Source organism: Misgurnus anguillicaudatus, unplaced genomic scaffold, assembly GCF_027580225.2.
Source record: "Misgurnus anguillicaudatus unplaced genomic scaffold, ASM2758022v2 HiC_scaffold_32, whole genome shotgun sequence".
Lineage (NCBI taxonomy): Eukaryota > Metazoa > Chordata > Actinopteri > Cypriniformes > Cobitidae > Misgurnus > Misgurnus anguillicaudatus.
Genome location: NW_027395282.1, coordinates 3,812,152 through 3,831,438, shown reverse-complemented (window position 1 = coordinate 3,831,438; position 19,287 = coordinate 3,812,152). Strand labels below are relative to the sequence as shown.

The window sequence follows — 19,287 nt, the reverse complement described above, 5'->3', positions numbered from 1 at the left end:
TCCAACAATACCCACCCTCACCTGGTTTAAATCTTTAGATTCAATCATCACTAAATTCTACTGGGAAAATAAGACCCCACGAATCAAATTGACTACCCTACAAAAACCAAAAACACAAGGAGGACTAGAAGCACCAAATTTCTACCACTACTTTTTGGCTAATCAGCTCCAAATTATATATAAATGGTTTCATCCTAACCCATCAGAAAGCACGTGGCAAGATATTGAACAGTCAATCTGTAACGACATTAACATTTCAGAATTACCCTTCTTTAATCAAACAATTAAAAAGCATCACTGTTTTAAAACACCAACAATAGCCGCAGCTCTGACAGCCTGGTGGAAATTTCACCAAATCACAAACACTCCTCTTGCACCATCTAAATACACCCCGATTTGGAATAACCCAGACTTTACAGTTAACAGGAAGCCACTCAATTTACAAACATGGGTAGATAAGGGCGTCACACAACTTCAGCACATCTTTCTTAATAACAAACTGGCACCATTCTCACACTTGGTCCAGAAATATGGCATTGGAAGTAATTGTTTTTTAGAATATTTACAAGTCAAATCATCTATTCAATCAAAAATCGACACTCAGACAATTAATTTAGACCTTTCCCCTCCAATCTTTGAGTTAATTAATATATCCTCCCCCAAAAAGCTACTTTCCAAATTGTATAAATTAATATCCAAATCAGACAACACATTAAGCCTACCCAATACTAAATGGGAATCAGATTTATCTATTGCTCCCAATGCCAATTTCTGGACACAAATCTGCAAAAATATATACTCCATGACAAAAAATGCCAACTTACAACTCATACAGTATAAAGTACTTCATAGGTATCATCTAACTGGACGGAAATTATTTAAAATGGGCTTCACTTCGGAAACATGCTCACATTGCACACAAAACACCCCAGACACTTATTTACACGCTATTTGGCATTGCACCTCAGTTAAACATTTTTGGGAAAACATTACTGACTCACTATCCAACCTTTTGGGATGTCACATCCCGCTGTCTCCATCCCTCTGTATATTAGGTGACATATCTTTAATTAATCTAAACAATATAAACACTCAATTACTCCTAGTGGCCCTAACTATCGCCAAGAAAACTATCCTCATGAACTGGAAATCAAGGAACACCATACACATTACAACTTGGAAAAATTTATTAATAGAGTACATCGCCATGGAAAACTTGTCTATCTCAACACAAAACAATACATCAGAATTACACCCCTCTTGGTCATCTCTCCTTAACTTCCAACCGTCTTAAATCGACTGACCTTCTTTGTCTGAAGCCATCGCCAATGACACACTATCAATAGTCATACATGATTGAGGGGAGGGGGTCAGGAAGAGATAGAAACTTATATACTTAAATCTCTCTCTCTCACTCACTCTCTCTTTCTCACCCAATATTGGCTATGGCATATCAATCCATGCACTGTGCGAACGTCATTATTTGTAGGTGGGTGTGTTGTGGGGCCGGGGACCCTGGGCTTTCGCGCCATAGCTTGTCCTCTCGACCGGCATTGCTTGTCTCCGGCCGATGCATCACATGTCTCGCGGTTTTAATGCATCACATTAGACAAGGTGCGCACACACACACACACATTCATTTGAAGCTTTAAAAATAATAAAAATTAAGCACACACGAAAAAAAAAATATATAAAAAATACTAATAAATGAATTAAAGTACAACACATATAGGGTAAGTGAGGCTTGGGCGTGGCGGCCTCGGATTTGCACCGGGTTGGTTCCATGCTGCACGCCTTGCTTTTTTAATGCATCGCACTCTAGTTGACACAAACAAATGCTTGAACATAATGATGAAAGGGAAAAAAAAACATAGACAGGGGAGACGGGGCATGTGTATGGGTCGGCCTGGGGATGGATTTTGGGGCCTTGGCCCCGCAACACCTCACCTTGATAGCTCGTTGTAACATGACAGTGGTGGGGATCTAACCTATGCCATAGCCATGAGGGGGGTCAGAGGCAGTTTTATAACACCTTATTATTAATATCTGTATCAATATTATCATTAATATATCATTATTAATATCCTTATCAAATATTATCATTATTTCTATTATTAATATTATTATTACTATCATCATATATTATAAGTACTATTATCATTACTACTATTTGATGTATCAATATTACTATTATTTTGATTATTCATTTTTTTTTTAGTATTATTATTGTTATTATCTCTACTATTATTTATAATCCTCTTCCTGATCCTCCCTCTAAGTCCAGATGAATTTTGTATATTTATTAATTAATTTGTTTATTATTACTATTACTACTATCTGCCATTTCATATTAATAGATTTTTCATTATTATTAATATTGATACTATTATTATTATTGTTATTATTATTGCTATTATCACTTTCCTTATCCATTTTGTTTATTTATTTATTTATTTACTCCTAATTATGTCTGTTATACTTCTGCTCCTTTATTCAACAATTTCAACTGTCATATCTATTATAGTTACACACACACACACACACACACACACACACACACACACACACACACACACACACACACACACACACACACACACACACACACACACACACACACACACACACACACACACACACACACACACACACACACACTACTGGCTGTTATGTTATGTGTTTTGTTGGTCTTTGTAATTGTATTTTTTTTTCTCATCTGTAAATATTGTATTTTTCTGTTTGCAAAAAAATAAAAAAAAAAATAAAATAAAAAAATAAATAAATAAAAATGATACCCCAAACTATAATTTCATACCCTAAGTTTCACCTCTGGCCAGTAGAGGCGCTAATTTAGTAAACAGCTTTGTTGGGCGTACTTGAGGGAATGGACAAACGACCAAAAACGTTGTGTGGGATGGCGGATACGTTGTTAAAAACATACTTTATTCTTTTATTTTCTCTGAGACACATTAAACTTGCAACACTGTATTCACGTCCAGCGGTAGACTGAACAAAGGCATAAAATTCCCACAATGTCTCATTTAGAAGAGAAGCAGAGTAGATCTTTACAATTGTTCTGTCTTTGGCGCAAAAAGTCACTGAAAGTGTTAACTGCCCATTTAGTTGTCTTTGTCCCATTGACTTTATCTTTGTCGTACTCTTTAAAGAAGAGACGCACACAGGTAACTAGCGCATGCATCGCACACTAGAACTAACCAGCCGTAACTTAAGAAAATAACCGTCATTTTTACCCGTCTGTTAAAAAAGACACTGTAAACATCAGTTACAGCTTTAACTTGTTTTTAACTTGGCAAATAACCGTGTTATAAGCGGGATAATCCACAGCTAGCCATGCATTAAAGGATTTACATAATTTACCGCTAGTTGTTGTTTTAGTTTGGAGCTTAAATTTCTGTACGCTGAGATTTCAGTTTAGTTTTGGTGCACACAGCACAGCATGCATTGCATTATTATATTATATATATTTTAGATCAACGCGCCAGCAGCTGAGCACTTGTCTAATTTGACGATCCCATTTTTTAATTGAAAGTTTGAGGTTGTGACTTAATTTCGATCGATTTCGATTTAAAATCTAAATCGTGACACCCTTAGTACTGAGTAATAATCATATTGGCCTACATCTTTTTTGTAATATCTTAAATCAAAAATAAGTTATTAAGGAATAATTGACGACGGGCTGTTGAATTATAAGAAAATAATGCACACCCAAGGTGATTATACGTGCTGTGCCGTTACACTGCGGGCGTGCATTATTTTCAAATAATTCAATTGAGTCAATTATTCATCTTATACCACTGTTACCAAAAATATTGCTCTGGTGCCTAGTTTTAAAACATTTTAAAGGTTAGGCATGCTGTTATTCGAAAATAATCAACACCCACGGAACATTTCTCAGCCAATCAGAATACAGCATTCAGTAGGTCCGTGGTATAATAATATTTAATCAGCACTGTCTCACCGTCACACTGTCTACTACAGGGCCACAGAAGGAGAGATGTCACGATTGAATGGGTTTATTCCCATTAATTCTCATATATTCCTGTTAATTCCCATGGAAAGATTCCAGCCTTGAAAATTCCTGGAATTTTGCAACGCTATTCACAGATAGTGCTATTTTCACTAAGATATTCAGATGCATTAAAACCAGTCCTAACTGAAAGAAAACAAGTTGACAAAAAGATAGAATCCAATGTTTGGTGATATTGGAAACACCACCAGTGTTATAAACAAAACTACAAGAGCAGACATTGACAATAGAAATGACATAATGTACTTTCCATTAAAAATAACATGAATGCATGACAATCTCAAATGTGTTTTGTCATTCTGATTTATCAATATGAACTATTTACTGTCTTTATTTTAGATATGATGGAAGTGAAAGAGGAGAGTCAAGCTGAAGTGGATGAGAAACATTAGATTGTAAAAATAAACCATAATGTTTCACAGAAAGAAACTCTGAAGACAGAAGATATAAAGTGTGAAAATAGTTTCAGTGAAGATGAACGACCTGCAGATCACAAGAGGACTTACAGTGAGGAGAAACCTTTCACATGTCAACAGTGTGGAAAGAGTTTCAGAGATAAAAGTAAACTTGAGACTCATGTGAGAAGTCACATTAAAGAAAAACCACACGCGTGCCATGAGTGTGAAAGGAGTTTTATATCTGCAACTTACCTTAAGATACACATGAGGTCTCACACTGGAGAGAAACCTTATGTATGTCAAGAGTGTGGAAAGAGTTTCAGAACAAAATGGCAGCTTAACGAACATGTGAGAATTCACACTGGAGAGAAACCACATCTGTGTCATCACTGTGGAAAGAGTTTTACAACTGCAAGTGAACTTAAGAAACATTCAAGAGTTCACACCGGAGAGAAACCGCACATGTGCCATCACTGTGAAAAGAGTTTTACAACTAAAGGTAATCTTAAGACACACATAACACTTCACACTGGAGAGAACACATTCATTTGTCATCACTGTGGAAAGGGTTTTACGATGAAATGTGACCTTAATAGACACGTGATAATTCACACTGGAGAGAAACCATACTTGTGTCAACACTGTGGAAAGAGTTTCAGAACAAAACCTAACCTTAACCTACACATGAGGATTCACACCGGACAGAAACCACACGTGTGCCATCACTGTGAAAAGAGTTTTGCAACTAAAGGTAATCTTAAGACACACATGACACTTCACACTGGAGAAAAACCGTTCACATGTCATTTGTGTGGAAAGAGTTTTACAATGAAATATGACCTTAATAGACATGTGAGAATTCACACTGGAGAGAAACCATACGTGTGTCAACCCTGTGGAAAGAGTTTCAGGACAAAATCAAACCTTAATGTACATTTGAGCACTCACACTGAAGAGAAACCCTTCACATGCCATGAGTGTAAAAAGACTTTCAAAACAAAAGCTACACTTAACAAACACATGAGAATCCACACTCGATAGAAACCATTCATGTGTCAACAGTGTGGATATGGCAACAGAGTTTATAAAGATCTTGTTAATAAAACTGTCTGGAGGATCTTTACTAAAAGTCTACATGCGCCCAAAAGCCCAAGATGTCTGTACTTGTGTTCTTGTGGACTTGTGAAACGTCATCAGTCGTGGCCCAAGTACTGTTCCAATTCCAAGTTCACATCAAGTCAAGTTCACATAACATCTCAGGATGTGTTCTTGATCCGCTCATTGTATCGAGGAGGCATCAGAAGGTGACTTTTGTGGACTTACGAAAGACAAGTTAGAATGCATTTCACGTCAAGGGCAATGGAGCTTAAATTCTGCACAATATTTGAAATATTACTCTTTTGTGTCGTAAAATGTAGCTTTTTAGTTGAAAATATTGATAAATAAACTAGTGTAACGAGACCAAGACAGGCCGAGACCAAGTCAAGACCAAGACCCCAGTGCAAGTCACTGCATTAAAACACTTATGATAAAATGTGGAATATGCATATGATTAGGCACTTCTTGTGCGTGTGCGTGTCGTCAGAGAAGTTGAGAAAACAATCAAAGGCATTGCAGATATGTGGGAATTTATCTTTGTCTATAAGCAACTAAAAGTGAACAAACACTAAAGAGCTGAAATCAACTTAACCATTTAATCTGAACTGTCTTTCCATGGCTTGCCATCCACTTAACACAATGCAAGTGTTTTTAGTAATAAAATTTGAAAAATTGTCAATGGGAGAAACTTTAACAATGCTTAAACAATGCCAACATCATATGCCAAACCTGAATAAACTGCATAAAATTAATGGTAAAAAATAAATTTGTGATGTGCCATCAGTTGTGGTCTTGACCGGTCTTGAAATAAAATTCAGAGTTCTCTTTGTCTGAGACCGAGACGAGACCGAGTAAAAATGCGGTCGATTCCAAGACGAGACCAAGACCGAGAACTACAACACTAGAATAAACTTTAGTTCTTTGGTTAGTTATTAAAGATAGCGCATATATTATAATTTTCTCTGATGATTTGGATATGTGAGTTCAAGGTGATCAGCAGGCCGTCAGCACTGTGTACACACCACTGAGGGCAGTATCCTCTCGGCAAGTCCTTCTGAAATTTGCCGTTGGCTCAGTGTAGCTGCTTTGCCCTTCAATGTCTGATCGTTAAACATGAAATATTCCCTTTGGATATACACTATATTGTCCAAAGTTTTGGGACACCCCTCCAAATCATTGAATTCAGGTGTTCAAGTCACATCAACTGAAAGGAACTCTTAATGCTTCATCATACCAAGACATTTTGGATATTTTCATGCTCCAACTTTGTGGGAACAGTTTATGGATGGCTCCTTCCAGTTCCAACATGACTGTGCACAAAGCAAAGAGTGTGCAGAAACTTGACTGTCCTACACAGAGTACTGACCTCAACTCAATCAAACATCTTTTGGATGAATTAGAGCGGAGACTACGAGCGAGGCCTTCTCGTCCAACATCAGTGTCTTACAAATGTGCTTTTAGAAGAATAGTCAAAAATTCCCATAAATGCACTCTTAAACCTTGTAGAAAGTCTTCCAAGAAGAGTTAAAGCTATTATAGCTGCAAAGGGTGGCCAAAACTCCATATTAAACCATATGGATTAAGAATATAAAGGCAGGTGTCCCAAAACATTTGTCAATATAGTGCATCTAACTGGCATTTGGTCTCATCAATTTATTTCTCTTTATTATTCACCTGAAGTCTGTTATTTGTTGTTATCGTTTTAACTGATGTTAAAGTTTAAGTGTCATAACTTAAATCACATATATATTTTCTATAGAATCTTAACACTGAATCACTGCCTTTGTACTTTAACTAGATTTTTTGTGTTTACTTCATGTCGTACAAAAGTTTTGTACATTTAATGAATGGTTTTATATCATATTTCATTTAGTAATAAATGCATTGAAGCTAATCAGGGGTCCATGTACTTTTGCATCTGTTTTTTTTCCTTTTTAACCAATGTTGTTGAGGTCCGAGAACTCTTAATCCCTTCAATAACACTCCCAACATCTGCTGGGCTGTCTTCGATGTCTGAACCATACATTTTTACAACAAGCGCTCCCATCACCATCTTCTGGATCGCCTCCTGGGTACTGGGTGCATCTGTATCCTGCAGGTGAGAATGACAATGATAAAATTATTTTATGTTTATTAATAAGCTAAGAAAAATCTCATTTATCATTTAATGTTATTCAAAACCAACACATCACTTGATTCTGTAAAACTGAAGTATTTTAAGAACGGTCTCATATTCCATAATGTACAACAGCCAAAAAGTCAAAGAGGGCAAGTATTGTTTGCTTACCAACATTATTTAAAATATCTTGTTTTCTGCATTAGAAAGAAACTCCTAGGTTTGAAATACCATGGAGTTGAGATAAAATAAAAAGTTATCCCAGGTGAAAAATTTTGTGGATCAACTGTTCTGTGCATGCTGTAGCGTTCTGCCATTTTCTGGATTATCTGCAATGTTTCTGCCTCAACATCTGACGTGTTTACGTTTTACGTGACGCAACAGCATGACATAACCGAAAAGCTACACAAATGCGATTAGAGCGGTCAGACTGACTTGGATTTCCAGAAATGCGATTTGAAAAGGATTTTAAACCACTCATGGATGTAGCCCGAAACAGATTTCATGTGGTTTTTGGCCGTTCACACGTTCTAAATGTGACTGAATTGGAATCGATGGATTCGAATATGCACCAAAATCATATTTAGACTGACAGTGTGAACAAGGTATAATTGTACTTCCCTGTTCTATTTTTGAGACACCATGAATAGGAACTACAATGTGCTAAAAATATATTTAAAAAATGTATTTAGGTACCACTCGTAGTAAACTTGAACCCATCTTTGTATGAAAGTTGGGTTCAAGTTTACACGTTTTAACTAAATACATTTTTAATACAGAGATAGTATATTCAAAGCACATTTTAGTTCATAATCATGTTGACTCAAAACAGCACAAATAAGTACACTTAGATAATCTTAAAAACATCTTAAAAGTACTAAAGAATACATTTTAGTATGCCAAGTATAAATTAGTTTAAAAATAGAGCACTGTAAGTACAATATGGAAGTGTACTACTTTTTCACCTGGTATACCACAACATTTCAATTCCTTGATAATACAGCAAAGTATATATATATATGCAGATATACTTACCAAGTACTCTTTAATTAGCCTGGTCGGGTCTTCATTCAGGTAGACAAAGAAAGATCGGAGTCTGATCAATGTTGTCAGTCTAAATATGTAAATATCAAAATTGTATTAGTTGTAGCATTCACAATATCAGGTAAACATTTACCTTTATTTTTAGATTATTATGCAAAATACAGCATGTAAGTGGAAAACAACAACAAAAAGGGACACCTTAAACTGTACCTATGTTTCTTTTTTTTACAAGTTCCAGAAACTTTCTAGTTCCAATTTCACCAGTTTTTAATTCTCTGTCCATTGACGACGACTCGTTTTGCATAGATCCTTATAAGCTTTGCAGAATATTCATTAATCTTTGCCAAGTATGTAGACACCAATGGGGCTGTTGCGATTTCTTTTAAACTCTGCACAAATCTACAAAACACAATAAATTATTGTTACCACAAAACCAATAAAGTTAAACATAAATGACTCAAAAACTTTTCACTCACCTCTTCCCTCTAGCAGCCCAACTAGTTTTGAAATCTGCTATTGAAGGCGATTCCTTGACAACCTCATGTCTCCTGATAGAAAAGGTCTTGTCCATCAGCATTCATAATGTTTTCTCATTGTTCTTTTTAATTTCAGATAGAAGTATTACACTGACTACTTCCAGTGTTTTGGATGTCTCCATTTGTGGATGGTAAGGGCAGTAGTTCACCTCAGCGTTGCATGTTTTTTTTATATATGGTAAGCAGCACTGGAAATTCCACCTGGTTTGGGCTTGAATAAATTTAATTTCACTTCAGTACAGCCAATTTTTCTCACTTTTGTTATATATTTGGCAAGACACACTTTTGAAACACAGTCAGAGCTTAATGAAGTAGATGGGGTTGACAAAATGACTGTGTCACAGGATGAAAGTGAAAGAGCTGGTGATGAGCAGGTACTCCTTTGAGAACTGTTCAGTTGTGGTGGGGGCGAGTTGTAAAAATCACTCGGTGTTGTCAGAAATACCACCTTTAGTGTACATTTGTCTTGAATTTCAGATGTGTACATGAGATAAGTCAGAATCCATGAACTGCAGCCTTAAATGTCCTTGTAGATTACATTGTTTTTCTTTCCTTTGACAGGTCACTCACTGAAGAAGGAATGGCATACTGAAGGATCACCTTTTGTAACTTTTAGCCAGACTGGAGAAGTCTTTGTGGTATGACTGTGGAAAACAAGTAAAATTTAGTTATTTTTTTTAAATCAATTGTAAGTATGGTTTAAAAAAACATTAACTTATGAAATGTCTATTTAGCAAAATAAAAGCATATTTTACAACATATGCGTGGACTTGTCTTTTCAAAGTCACCAAACAAAGCACCAACCATATAACTCAAGCAATGGATAATCAATCATCAGCTAACTAAAATAGGCACTGACAGACTTTAACATACAATGCAGTTTTCCTAAAAAAAGTGTGATATGCTCTAGTTTAAATAATCTGTTTCAGTAAAACACATCTGGCTTCAGTCATGAACAAAAGCATCACTTGCCTCATCACCATAAAAACTTTTGACCTCCTGTAATACTTCAGCAATGGAAACTACACCAGGCTTAAAATCACTCAGTGAATGCTGGTTGTGTTTTCTGTTTTTGTGTGATATAGAAGTCCCATTGACATTTGATTGGAAATCACAACCTGATAACATGCAAAATACCGTTTTACTCTTCTTTAAGTGACTGTTTATGTCAGCAAAGTATTATTTTTCTGATGACAGTGCACTGTATGCCATGCACACAAACTACAAGTGAAAGTGGGCCTTTGTCGTCATGCAATATTACATCTGTAGCATAATTCCTACTTAAATGAACAAGTAGAGCATACCATGTCTTGAATATATCAATAAGAATATGTACAATGATATCTATGATAACCCCCACAATGCACGTGCAGCAGTCTTTAATGTTTTAGTAATTTAGATCACAAATTTTACATTTCAACATAACTTACTTTAAGTATTCATTCAGAGTAACAACAAAAAATAAACTTTAAGAACCCCTTGAGGAAATGCTCTGATTAAACACAAGACAATACGTTTCAAAAGCACTATTATCAAAAGTAAAACAAGTTCAATGGCTAACGTTAACACCGGAACACGACGGAAAATCGAAGTTCAACTCACCACGAACACGTTAAGCAATCTATTCACCTTGAAACGCACAAATCACACAGTTTACAGAACACTGCTGCTATCATAAAACACTAATAATGGCCCGAAATTGAACAACACGTTTAATACTGTTTAAACACGTCACACGACAGATCGCGTGAAACACTCCATTACATTTGAAACGCACAAATCACACACTTTACCTCACCGCTGCACAAATCACGTGAAACCATCACCATAAAACACAAACACCATCGACTTCATCATAAAATAAAGTTGCCTCAACAATGTTTTAAGATGGATTGAAGGAAAAAACATATTTAGTTTACTTACCGGAAACACCATCACCTGCGCGCCGTCTTCGTGGAAGTCGTAAAAATGACAACACATCCGGTAGTTTGAATCGCAAAAGTAAACCAATTACTTTAGTTTAAAGATAGGTAGTTAGGTAAACCAGAGTGAATAACAAATTGATTTAGCATAACACATTACACTTGTATTTTGTCTTAAAAATAAATGTGTATGTGTTTATGTAACTAAATATATTTGTGTATAATGAACAGTGCTACAAAACCCATTTTTTAAGGTATACATTCATTCACTATTCCCTACATTAGTTTATAAAATGAGTAAATGAATTCAAACTAAGAGGCCGAAGCGCTGAAGACACCATCTTGTGATCAAACACCATCTAAATTTTTGTTACGGTTGCAAAAGTTGCTATATGGTAAAATGAAAACAGCTTTATAATGTTTTGTCACGACCCGGTCTTTCCATTTCTTGTCTTATCCGAGTTTGAGAGATTAGCTTGTGACAGTACGTGTCTGCCCTGAGAGAGTTGTGTGACATGCCCTTCCGCTGTCCACGTTTCTCTCAGGGTTCGTGAATAGTTTCCCGCTCCCTTATGTTTGATTAGCTCCAGGTGTTTGTTGTTAGATTTCCCTATTTAATATCATTCTGTCCTGTCCTCCGTGCGTTGGTATTATTCTCTGTTTCCTTTAAGATCCTCGTGTTTAATCCTGTTCCTTGTCTCATGTTTAAGTTTATGTAGTTTAGTGTTTCCATGTGTTGATATCAGTTAGTTTAGTTCTTGTGTTCTGTTATTGTAATGTTTTACCCCCTCGTGGGTGTTTTGGTTCTGTGTTTTTGCGTGTATTAAAGTATTCTTTAAGTCTGCATTTTTGTTTTTTTTTCATCGTCTTCCCCGTGTTCCGATCGTGACATGTTCCGTTTGACAAGCTGAAGTCAACAATTAAAGTTTCCTGAAGGTTTAACTCACTGACATTTACTGATACAGAACTAGATATAGATAAACAATTCTGGGAAGGGTGTTAGCTAGTGCTAGATATTTTTCATCACATAGAAAAAAGGAAGGAACTGAGCTCAACAGATCATCTACAAGGTGTTAAAACTGACAGCTACCGAGAACTGAACAACAACGTGTTTGTATGCATGTCTAATTAGTTAGGAACAGTTGTGTGTTACTGATTTTATTGTAAAAAGAAAGATCTGAACTGTAATAAAAGATTAATGAATTTAGTGTCACAGTTAAACTAAAAGTTAGTTTTTTATCAGCAATAAGAAAAGTTCTTGTTTAATGTTTTGTAGCTGGTATATGTGAGTTTCTACGAAGAGAAATCATGAACTTCAGACTCTCATCACTGATACTGCAGTTACACATTCAAGGTATGAAACACAGTTTTTTTTTGTTGTTGTACTGAAACTATTTTCCTTCAGAAAGTGAATTATGTCTGATAGTGACTGTGTATCATTATGAAAAGATTGTTCAAGTTGATCCTCTATATATAGGTTGTATTTCAGTGAAGCTTTTAATTCTCACAATACTGTTCCTTTGTGAAAGATACATGAATTCAGATGAAACACAAATTAGTATTATTCATGCAATCACGTGATCCTTATTTTATATTATTAATTTGTTTTTAATGTGTAATTCATCATTTTTTTTTAAACTGTCAGATGTAGAAAAAAATCCCTACAGTTTAGTTTAGTCTAATTTAATGAACCTCACTTTACTCCAAAGACAGGATTTTGCATTTTATCATTACAATGCTTAAAGTGAGTTTGTAAATATAAAACTAAATAAATCGAAAGGTTTGTGTTTCAGAACAAAATTGATGAATCTGGGTTCATATCCTTATAGGACTGTCTTATCATATGGTAATTTTAATATAGTAACATTAAGCTAGAAATATTAATAATGTTACTGTTTCTTCTTCAGGGTCCCTAACATTGGATAACTTTAATGTAACCTGTAATGAACAGAATATTTGTGAAGTGAGGGGGGATGAGGTAACAGTGCAGTGCTTTTACTCAAACATCAACATCAAAACTGGGTTCTGGTTCAGTCAGAAACAGAGAACAAACTGGAGAAACAAAGATGAACCTGAAGATTTGACTTTAGATTCAGATTACTCAGGACGAGTGAAGCAGTGGATCACTGAAGATCACTCGTATCTCCAAATAGAAGATCTGATAGAGAGAGACAGTGGAGAATATCAGCTCATGATCATTATGAAGGATGGAGTTAAACATCTCAGCTCAGTCACAGTCAATCTAACAGTAACAGGTACATTTACATTCTCATCAGTCCAGTTAAACTCTTTTCATTTCTCATCTAATGTAAAGTTTTGATTATTTAGTTTTACAGGTGAAGATGAATCCTGAATCTACAGGACAGCGAGTAAAACTGAGCTGTGATAACTCCTGCCCTTTAACATCTGAATATGGTTACCGCTGGTACAAGAATGGACAACATTTAACATATAACCAAAACATATTTGTATCATCCAGTGAAAACACTGACAGTTATTCCTGCTCTACCTCTTCATCTTTGTGTGAGTCTGACATTTATAAAACATTTAGATTAAAATGGAAGAACAAACTTTGCAGTTTTCTTGTTGATTCATATACAGTATGAGTGTGTTTGTAATTGATTGTGAATGTTACAGCAGTATTTTGTGACTCTTTCAGGTCTTTCTAACAGTAGCTGTTGGGGTGTGACTTACACCTCTAGAAGAGTTTGTGCTTTAGTGGGATCAACAGTAGATATTCACTCTTCATACTCACATCCCACTGGATATACAGTAGAGAAAACATACTGGGATTACTATTATAATGGGGAATTCAGAGATCTGCGTGAGCATCATCAGTTTTCTGGTCGTGTGGAGTTTGTGGGAAACACACTGAGAATCAAACACGTCAGCATGAGTGACACTAGATTATATCAGTTCAGGTTCATTACTAACACATCAGATGAAGTTTCTGGTTCACATGGAGTCTATCTTATTGTTACAGGTAACTGCTCATAATAAACTCTCTGTAAAGCTGCTTTCACTGATCAGATTTGATGAATATATTTATGCTACAGATTTAGGGTACTTACAATTTTTTAATCTTTTGCTAAACGATGAGTAGATTACATTTTAAATATTAAAATATCAATGCTATCAATCATTTGAGTTAATCATCTGAAATGTCATCTCTGAACACTGTATGATGTTTGTGTTGTGAATTTTACACTTTTTTAAGTTGTCCATTGTGAAAATAATATAATGTGTTTTGATTATTGCATATATGATGCTGTTGTATCTGAATGGTTCATTAGTTGGACTATGCAGTTTACCAGCTTGCAAGCATGGTTGACCGGATGCTGGTAAATAGTGTAAATATGTTGGTCAAGCAGCCAGACCAGCAGCAAACCATCACTTAACAGTCTAATCCAGTATTAAAACTGAAGCTAGTATAAACTGGTTTTATGAGTTGTTACACATTCTGTCTAAATGTGCGATTTATGACAAACTTGCAAAGTTGATTAAGACTTTATGTTGATGTTGAGGACACTCATCACAGAAGTCTTCAGATTTAAAACAAATACGCTAATGAACATTTGACGTTGATCAAAAAAGTTAATCAAAGTTGTTTTTAGACAAAAAAGGTTTTGATCCACTTCAAATGTTGACTGTATATTAAAGTTGCACTTGACAGATGCTTTTATTTAAAGCAATTTAAGCTGCGTATACATTATATATAATTTATCTGTATGTGTGTGTTTGACTGCATTATCTTGCCATTGTTCACATCATACTGAATTGAGCTGAATCAAACATTTCAGGCCTAACTTTAAAAAGTAGTTTATGTGAACTCTGTTATATGAAATCTCAGGTACACGAGTGAGTAGCAGTCCAGACCCTGTGATAGATGGAGAAAAAGTGATATTAAGCTGTTCAACTAAATGCACTCTGGATAACAAATATACTTACATCTGGTATAAGAATGGACAACAGGTAACAGATGGATTGAGATTATTAAACAAGCTGTACCTGGACTCAATCAACAGTGAGGAGCTACAAGAGTATTCCTGTACTGTAAGAGGTAACACAACATCTCATCATACATCTGATGAAATTATATAAGAGATAGTTTCAGTCCTTGATGCTGATTGGTTTATACTCAGCTATGACATCATCACTGAGGTACTTTCACTGTGCAGCACTCATACGGGCTTTTTACACCTGGTCACTTCATGCGTTTTCTCTGATCGGATAGCTATCTGATCGTAAAAAGACCAGGTGTAAATGCCCTCTGAAACGATTTCGAGACGGATTTAAATCCGATCGCTCAAACCACTTCAGGAGGTGGTCTGGGACGCATTTCAGAGAAGTGTAAATGCATCTGGTTGATGAAACCACATACGTCGCGCTTTACTCCTCCCAAACGTAAACACGTCACTCGCAAGTAAGCTGGAAGAGCGCCAAACAAACAAAGATGACACGCCTATTGCTTTATGGAGCGATGACAGCGGGTAAAAAAGCTTCCTAGAATCAATAAAAGAGTCTAATGACAAACTCAAATGATATTTAACAAAGAAATATAACTTTAAGAGAGAGTTTTGTGAATGCTTTTCCCGACGTGGACCTGCATTAAATTATCGCGCTGTCACTCTCCTGCTGTGCTGTACTGCGTGCTTCAGCTCATGCTGAGCAAGGAGAGACGCGCGTCCCCTGCCCAACATACAGTACAACATGCTACATATTGTTGCGTAAACGTCATCTTAAGTTTTTTAAGGCGGAGTAATAAATAGTGTATTTGCATTTTGGGCGGGGGTAAAAGATCGGATTCATATTCGTTTTGCCAAGACGCATTTATGTGGCCAAATGTAAATGGAACAGTTTTAACAAGTCAAATAGCTATCCGATCAGAGAAAACACATGAAGTGACCAGGTGTAAAAAGGCCCATAGATGATCATTAATATTGTAGCAGTTATAGTTTATATGTCAAACAATTCAGTATATCTCATAATGAAAGAAACATTTGTGTCATTATTATTTTCATTTTATAGAAATTTGATTTATTAAAAGATTTCACTCATTTGTCTCTGTGTCAGTTTGTAAGTCACGGGTTAAAGGTCATTGCTCTTCAGTTGTGATGATATTCATAATGTAGCACAGCCTCTCATACCTGAATTCAGATGATCTATCTGATAGATTTACTGTATTGATTTTAACATCATGAGTCTTTGTCATTTAAGATGAAGAGTAAAGTTATGTTCTGAATTTTCTGGGCTTTGTCTTTGTTCAGATTCAATGGATAAAATCAATGAAACAACTGACAGAAACAATGAAGAAATGGACAGTTCTGTGTTTGTCCGTCTGTTGGTGTTTCTGCCTCAGTTTCTCATTATAGGAGCTGTATGGATCTGGTAAGTAAAAATATCAAGTAAAACTCAAAACTGCATAACATACAGTGAATATTCTGATATGAATTCAGATTGTAAGAGTGTGAATTTTGACCCTACAGGTTTTTCATCAGCATGAATAAATTGAACTCATCTAAAAACAAAACTAATGACAAACAAATAGAGGTGAGAAAATCTGTATATCTGTATGTTAAATAAACTAATGGTCAGATTTTATAACATTATCTCTTTCTGTGTGTTTGTCATTGTTAGATGTTGCAGGTCTGTGAGTAGATCAGCTGTCTGTCCATCAGAACTACTGGAGTGATGTCACAACTCTCTTTATGACATCATCACCTAGCAACAGTCAAAACTTCACATTATGTACTCTGGTGACAGCAAAGATTTATTTGACATCTTAACAAAGTGTTGTGAAACATCCCTTTTAATGACAAGCTCAGTGTAAATAATATAATGCTCAAATACATGTTTTTTTTAGTTATGTTAGGATTTTTTACAGGGCTGTGCCTTAAACTTGCAGTTATGAAAGCATTTGTTCAGTTTACATTTTACATTTAAAAATTTTAAGCTTATAAAGATGTTTATCTGTGTGTGTGTTATTGTTATTTTTAGGCTGGGTTTTATATAAATAATTTACATGACATTTCAGTATTTAAAAATAGTATTAAAAGTCCTTTATATTAGTGAACCTTAATTTTGTTCTGAATTTGTTTTATTTTTATTTTGTCTATGTAATTGTGTGTCTTTTTCATCCAAGTCTCCCTCAAAAGGAAAAGGGGACTTCTTAGTTAAATAAAGATTTATTAAAATAAAAATAACATACAATTCTAATTGATCAGTAACTGTTTTAAAGGGACAATTCACCCAAAGATGAAACTCTGTCATTTCCTCAGTTGACACTGACAGTATTCAATGACTTTCATATTTGTTGTTTCTACTATGTGAAATATCTTCATTTTGTGTTCAACAGAATAAATGCAGGAAATTCATGTAAGTAGTTTAGTAATTGTCTTCATTTCTCTATCATAACATATACAAGTAAAACATAGTAAAAAAGGTGGACGTCCGTGACATCACCCATAGGAGCATTTTTGAAGCCAATAGTAGGCTGTGCCTGCCGTCACTTGCAGCGAAAATGGGTAAAGAGGCGGGACGTGGGTGAAGTTAAGCTGGCTGGTTGCTGAAACCACGCCCACCTAACTCAACTCTTGTGACGGCAGTGACTGTTCACCCATCACTCAAGTGGCCACGCCCCTAATTATGCAGCACTTTAAGGTTTAATATCATTTAAACAGATGAGTTACAAAAAACTCACCCCCTCACAGTTGTCAGGGCAAAAACTATTTTTTAAAACATTTTTTTTTAAACATTTTTTCTGCTCTATAGATGGGCATTTTAACATTGTGGTTTATGGGAATTGCGTCCGGTTGATGAATTGCAGTTTAAATCACTTCTGTATTGGATTCATCAGAGAGATTAGAAGGTTACCCCTTTTTTCTTACTATGGAAGTCAATCAATCAGTTGTGTGCTTAACATCATTTATCAAAATATTTTCTTTTGTGTTAATCAGAAAAAAATAATTTATACAGATTTAGAACAACATACGGATGAGAAAATAATGACAGAATTTTCATTTTATTGTGAACTATCCCTTTAATATCTTACCCATTGCAAGAAAAGATCCAGGTTAGTTCATTTTAGGACATATTTTTTACTTCTTAATACAACACAATTTAATCCATAACACATTTAAAAACGGAAAATGCATATGCAGTGAACAGTACATTAAATCATTAATTTATTAAAAGGGAAAATTGGTCTCGTACACACTGCAAACTTTCGGGAGTGACAACCGCATTAAAATGCGGGAGTGAATCCCCTAAATGTCCGTTTCATGTCTGTACGAAACAAGACTCACTCCCGAAAATGTGATGATTGACACAGAAATAACCATAGCAACGTTCTGCCGTCTCGCGTGCTTATCACTGACAGCTTTGACCAAAATAATAACAGCATTGTGTTTTGCAATAAACCTCCGCCTTGGCGTTGTGTATTTTTACGCTTTTGTGAGGCTGCTTCACAGCGCGGAGCGTGCGGTCTTGCAGTGTTGAGAGGTCCACGTCTTTTTTGTACGTAAATACCATTTTGCCGCTTAACCGTTTATGGATTTTGGCTCATGAAGCGATCAAGTTTTTGGTGTTAATAAAGTGTGAGGGTGCCGGTCCAAATAGTTTGATCTTTGAGGTAAAGCATTTAGATTTATTTCGGTTTATTATTGATTTTTTCTTGTTTGCTGTTTTTTTTTTGTGCAAGATCTGGCAACACTAGTCAGCAAACGCTTGTGCCTCATTTTCTGAACCGCGCATACAGAAGACTTTTTCCTCTTCTTAGCATTTATTTTTTTCAGAAGAGAGACCTGTCCTTTTTATGATGAACGTTTAAACACTTGATTAGTTGTTCAGTTCGGTAATGTACACACTGTGCAGAGTTGTCAATACCTGCATTTTGCAGGAGTTAATTCGGTTGTAGAATGCGGTTGTGAGTCCGGTACTGAACTGTGTGTGTACAGAACAGGATTAAGCATTAAAAGGTGAAGTGACAACCGAATTAATATGCAGTGTGTACGGGACCATTAAAGGCGGAGTGCACAATGTTTGAAAGCCAATGTTGATATTTGAAATCACCTAAACAAACACGCCCCTACCCCAATAGAATCTGGACCTTCTTTTAAAAGACCCG

General features: G+C 35.6%; 2 protein-coding genes across 2 annotated transcripts in view; both read left to right on the top strand.

Annotated features, from left to right (window-relative positions):
* LOC141363084 (sialoadhesin-like) overlaps nucleotides 1-19,287 on the top strand; it is a 109,213-nt gene that overhangs the window by 74,230 nt on the left and 15,696 nt on the right. The window lies entirely within an intron of this gene.
* LOC141363088 (uncharacterized) lies at nucleotides 4,470-7,788 on the top strand. The gene has a single exon (XM_073865626.1). It carries the CDS (start codon nucleotides 4,711-4,713, stop codon nucleotides 5,485-5,487), a length of 777 nt encoding a protein of 258 aa, XP_073721727.1. The 5' UTR covers nucleotides 4,470-4,710; the 3' UTR covers nucleotides 5,488-7,788.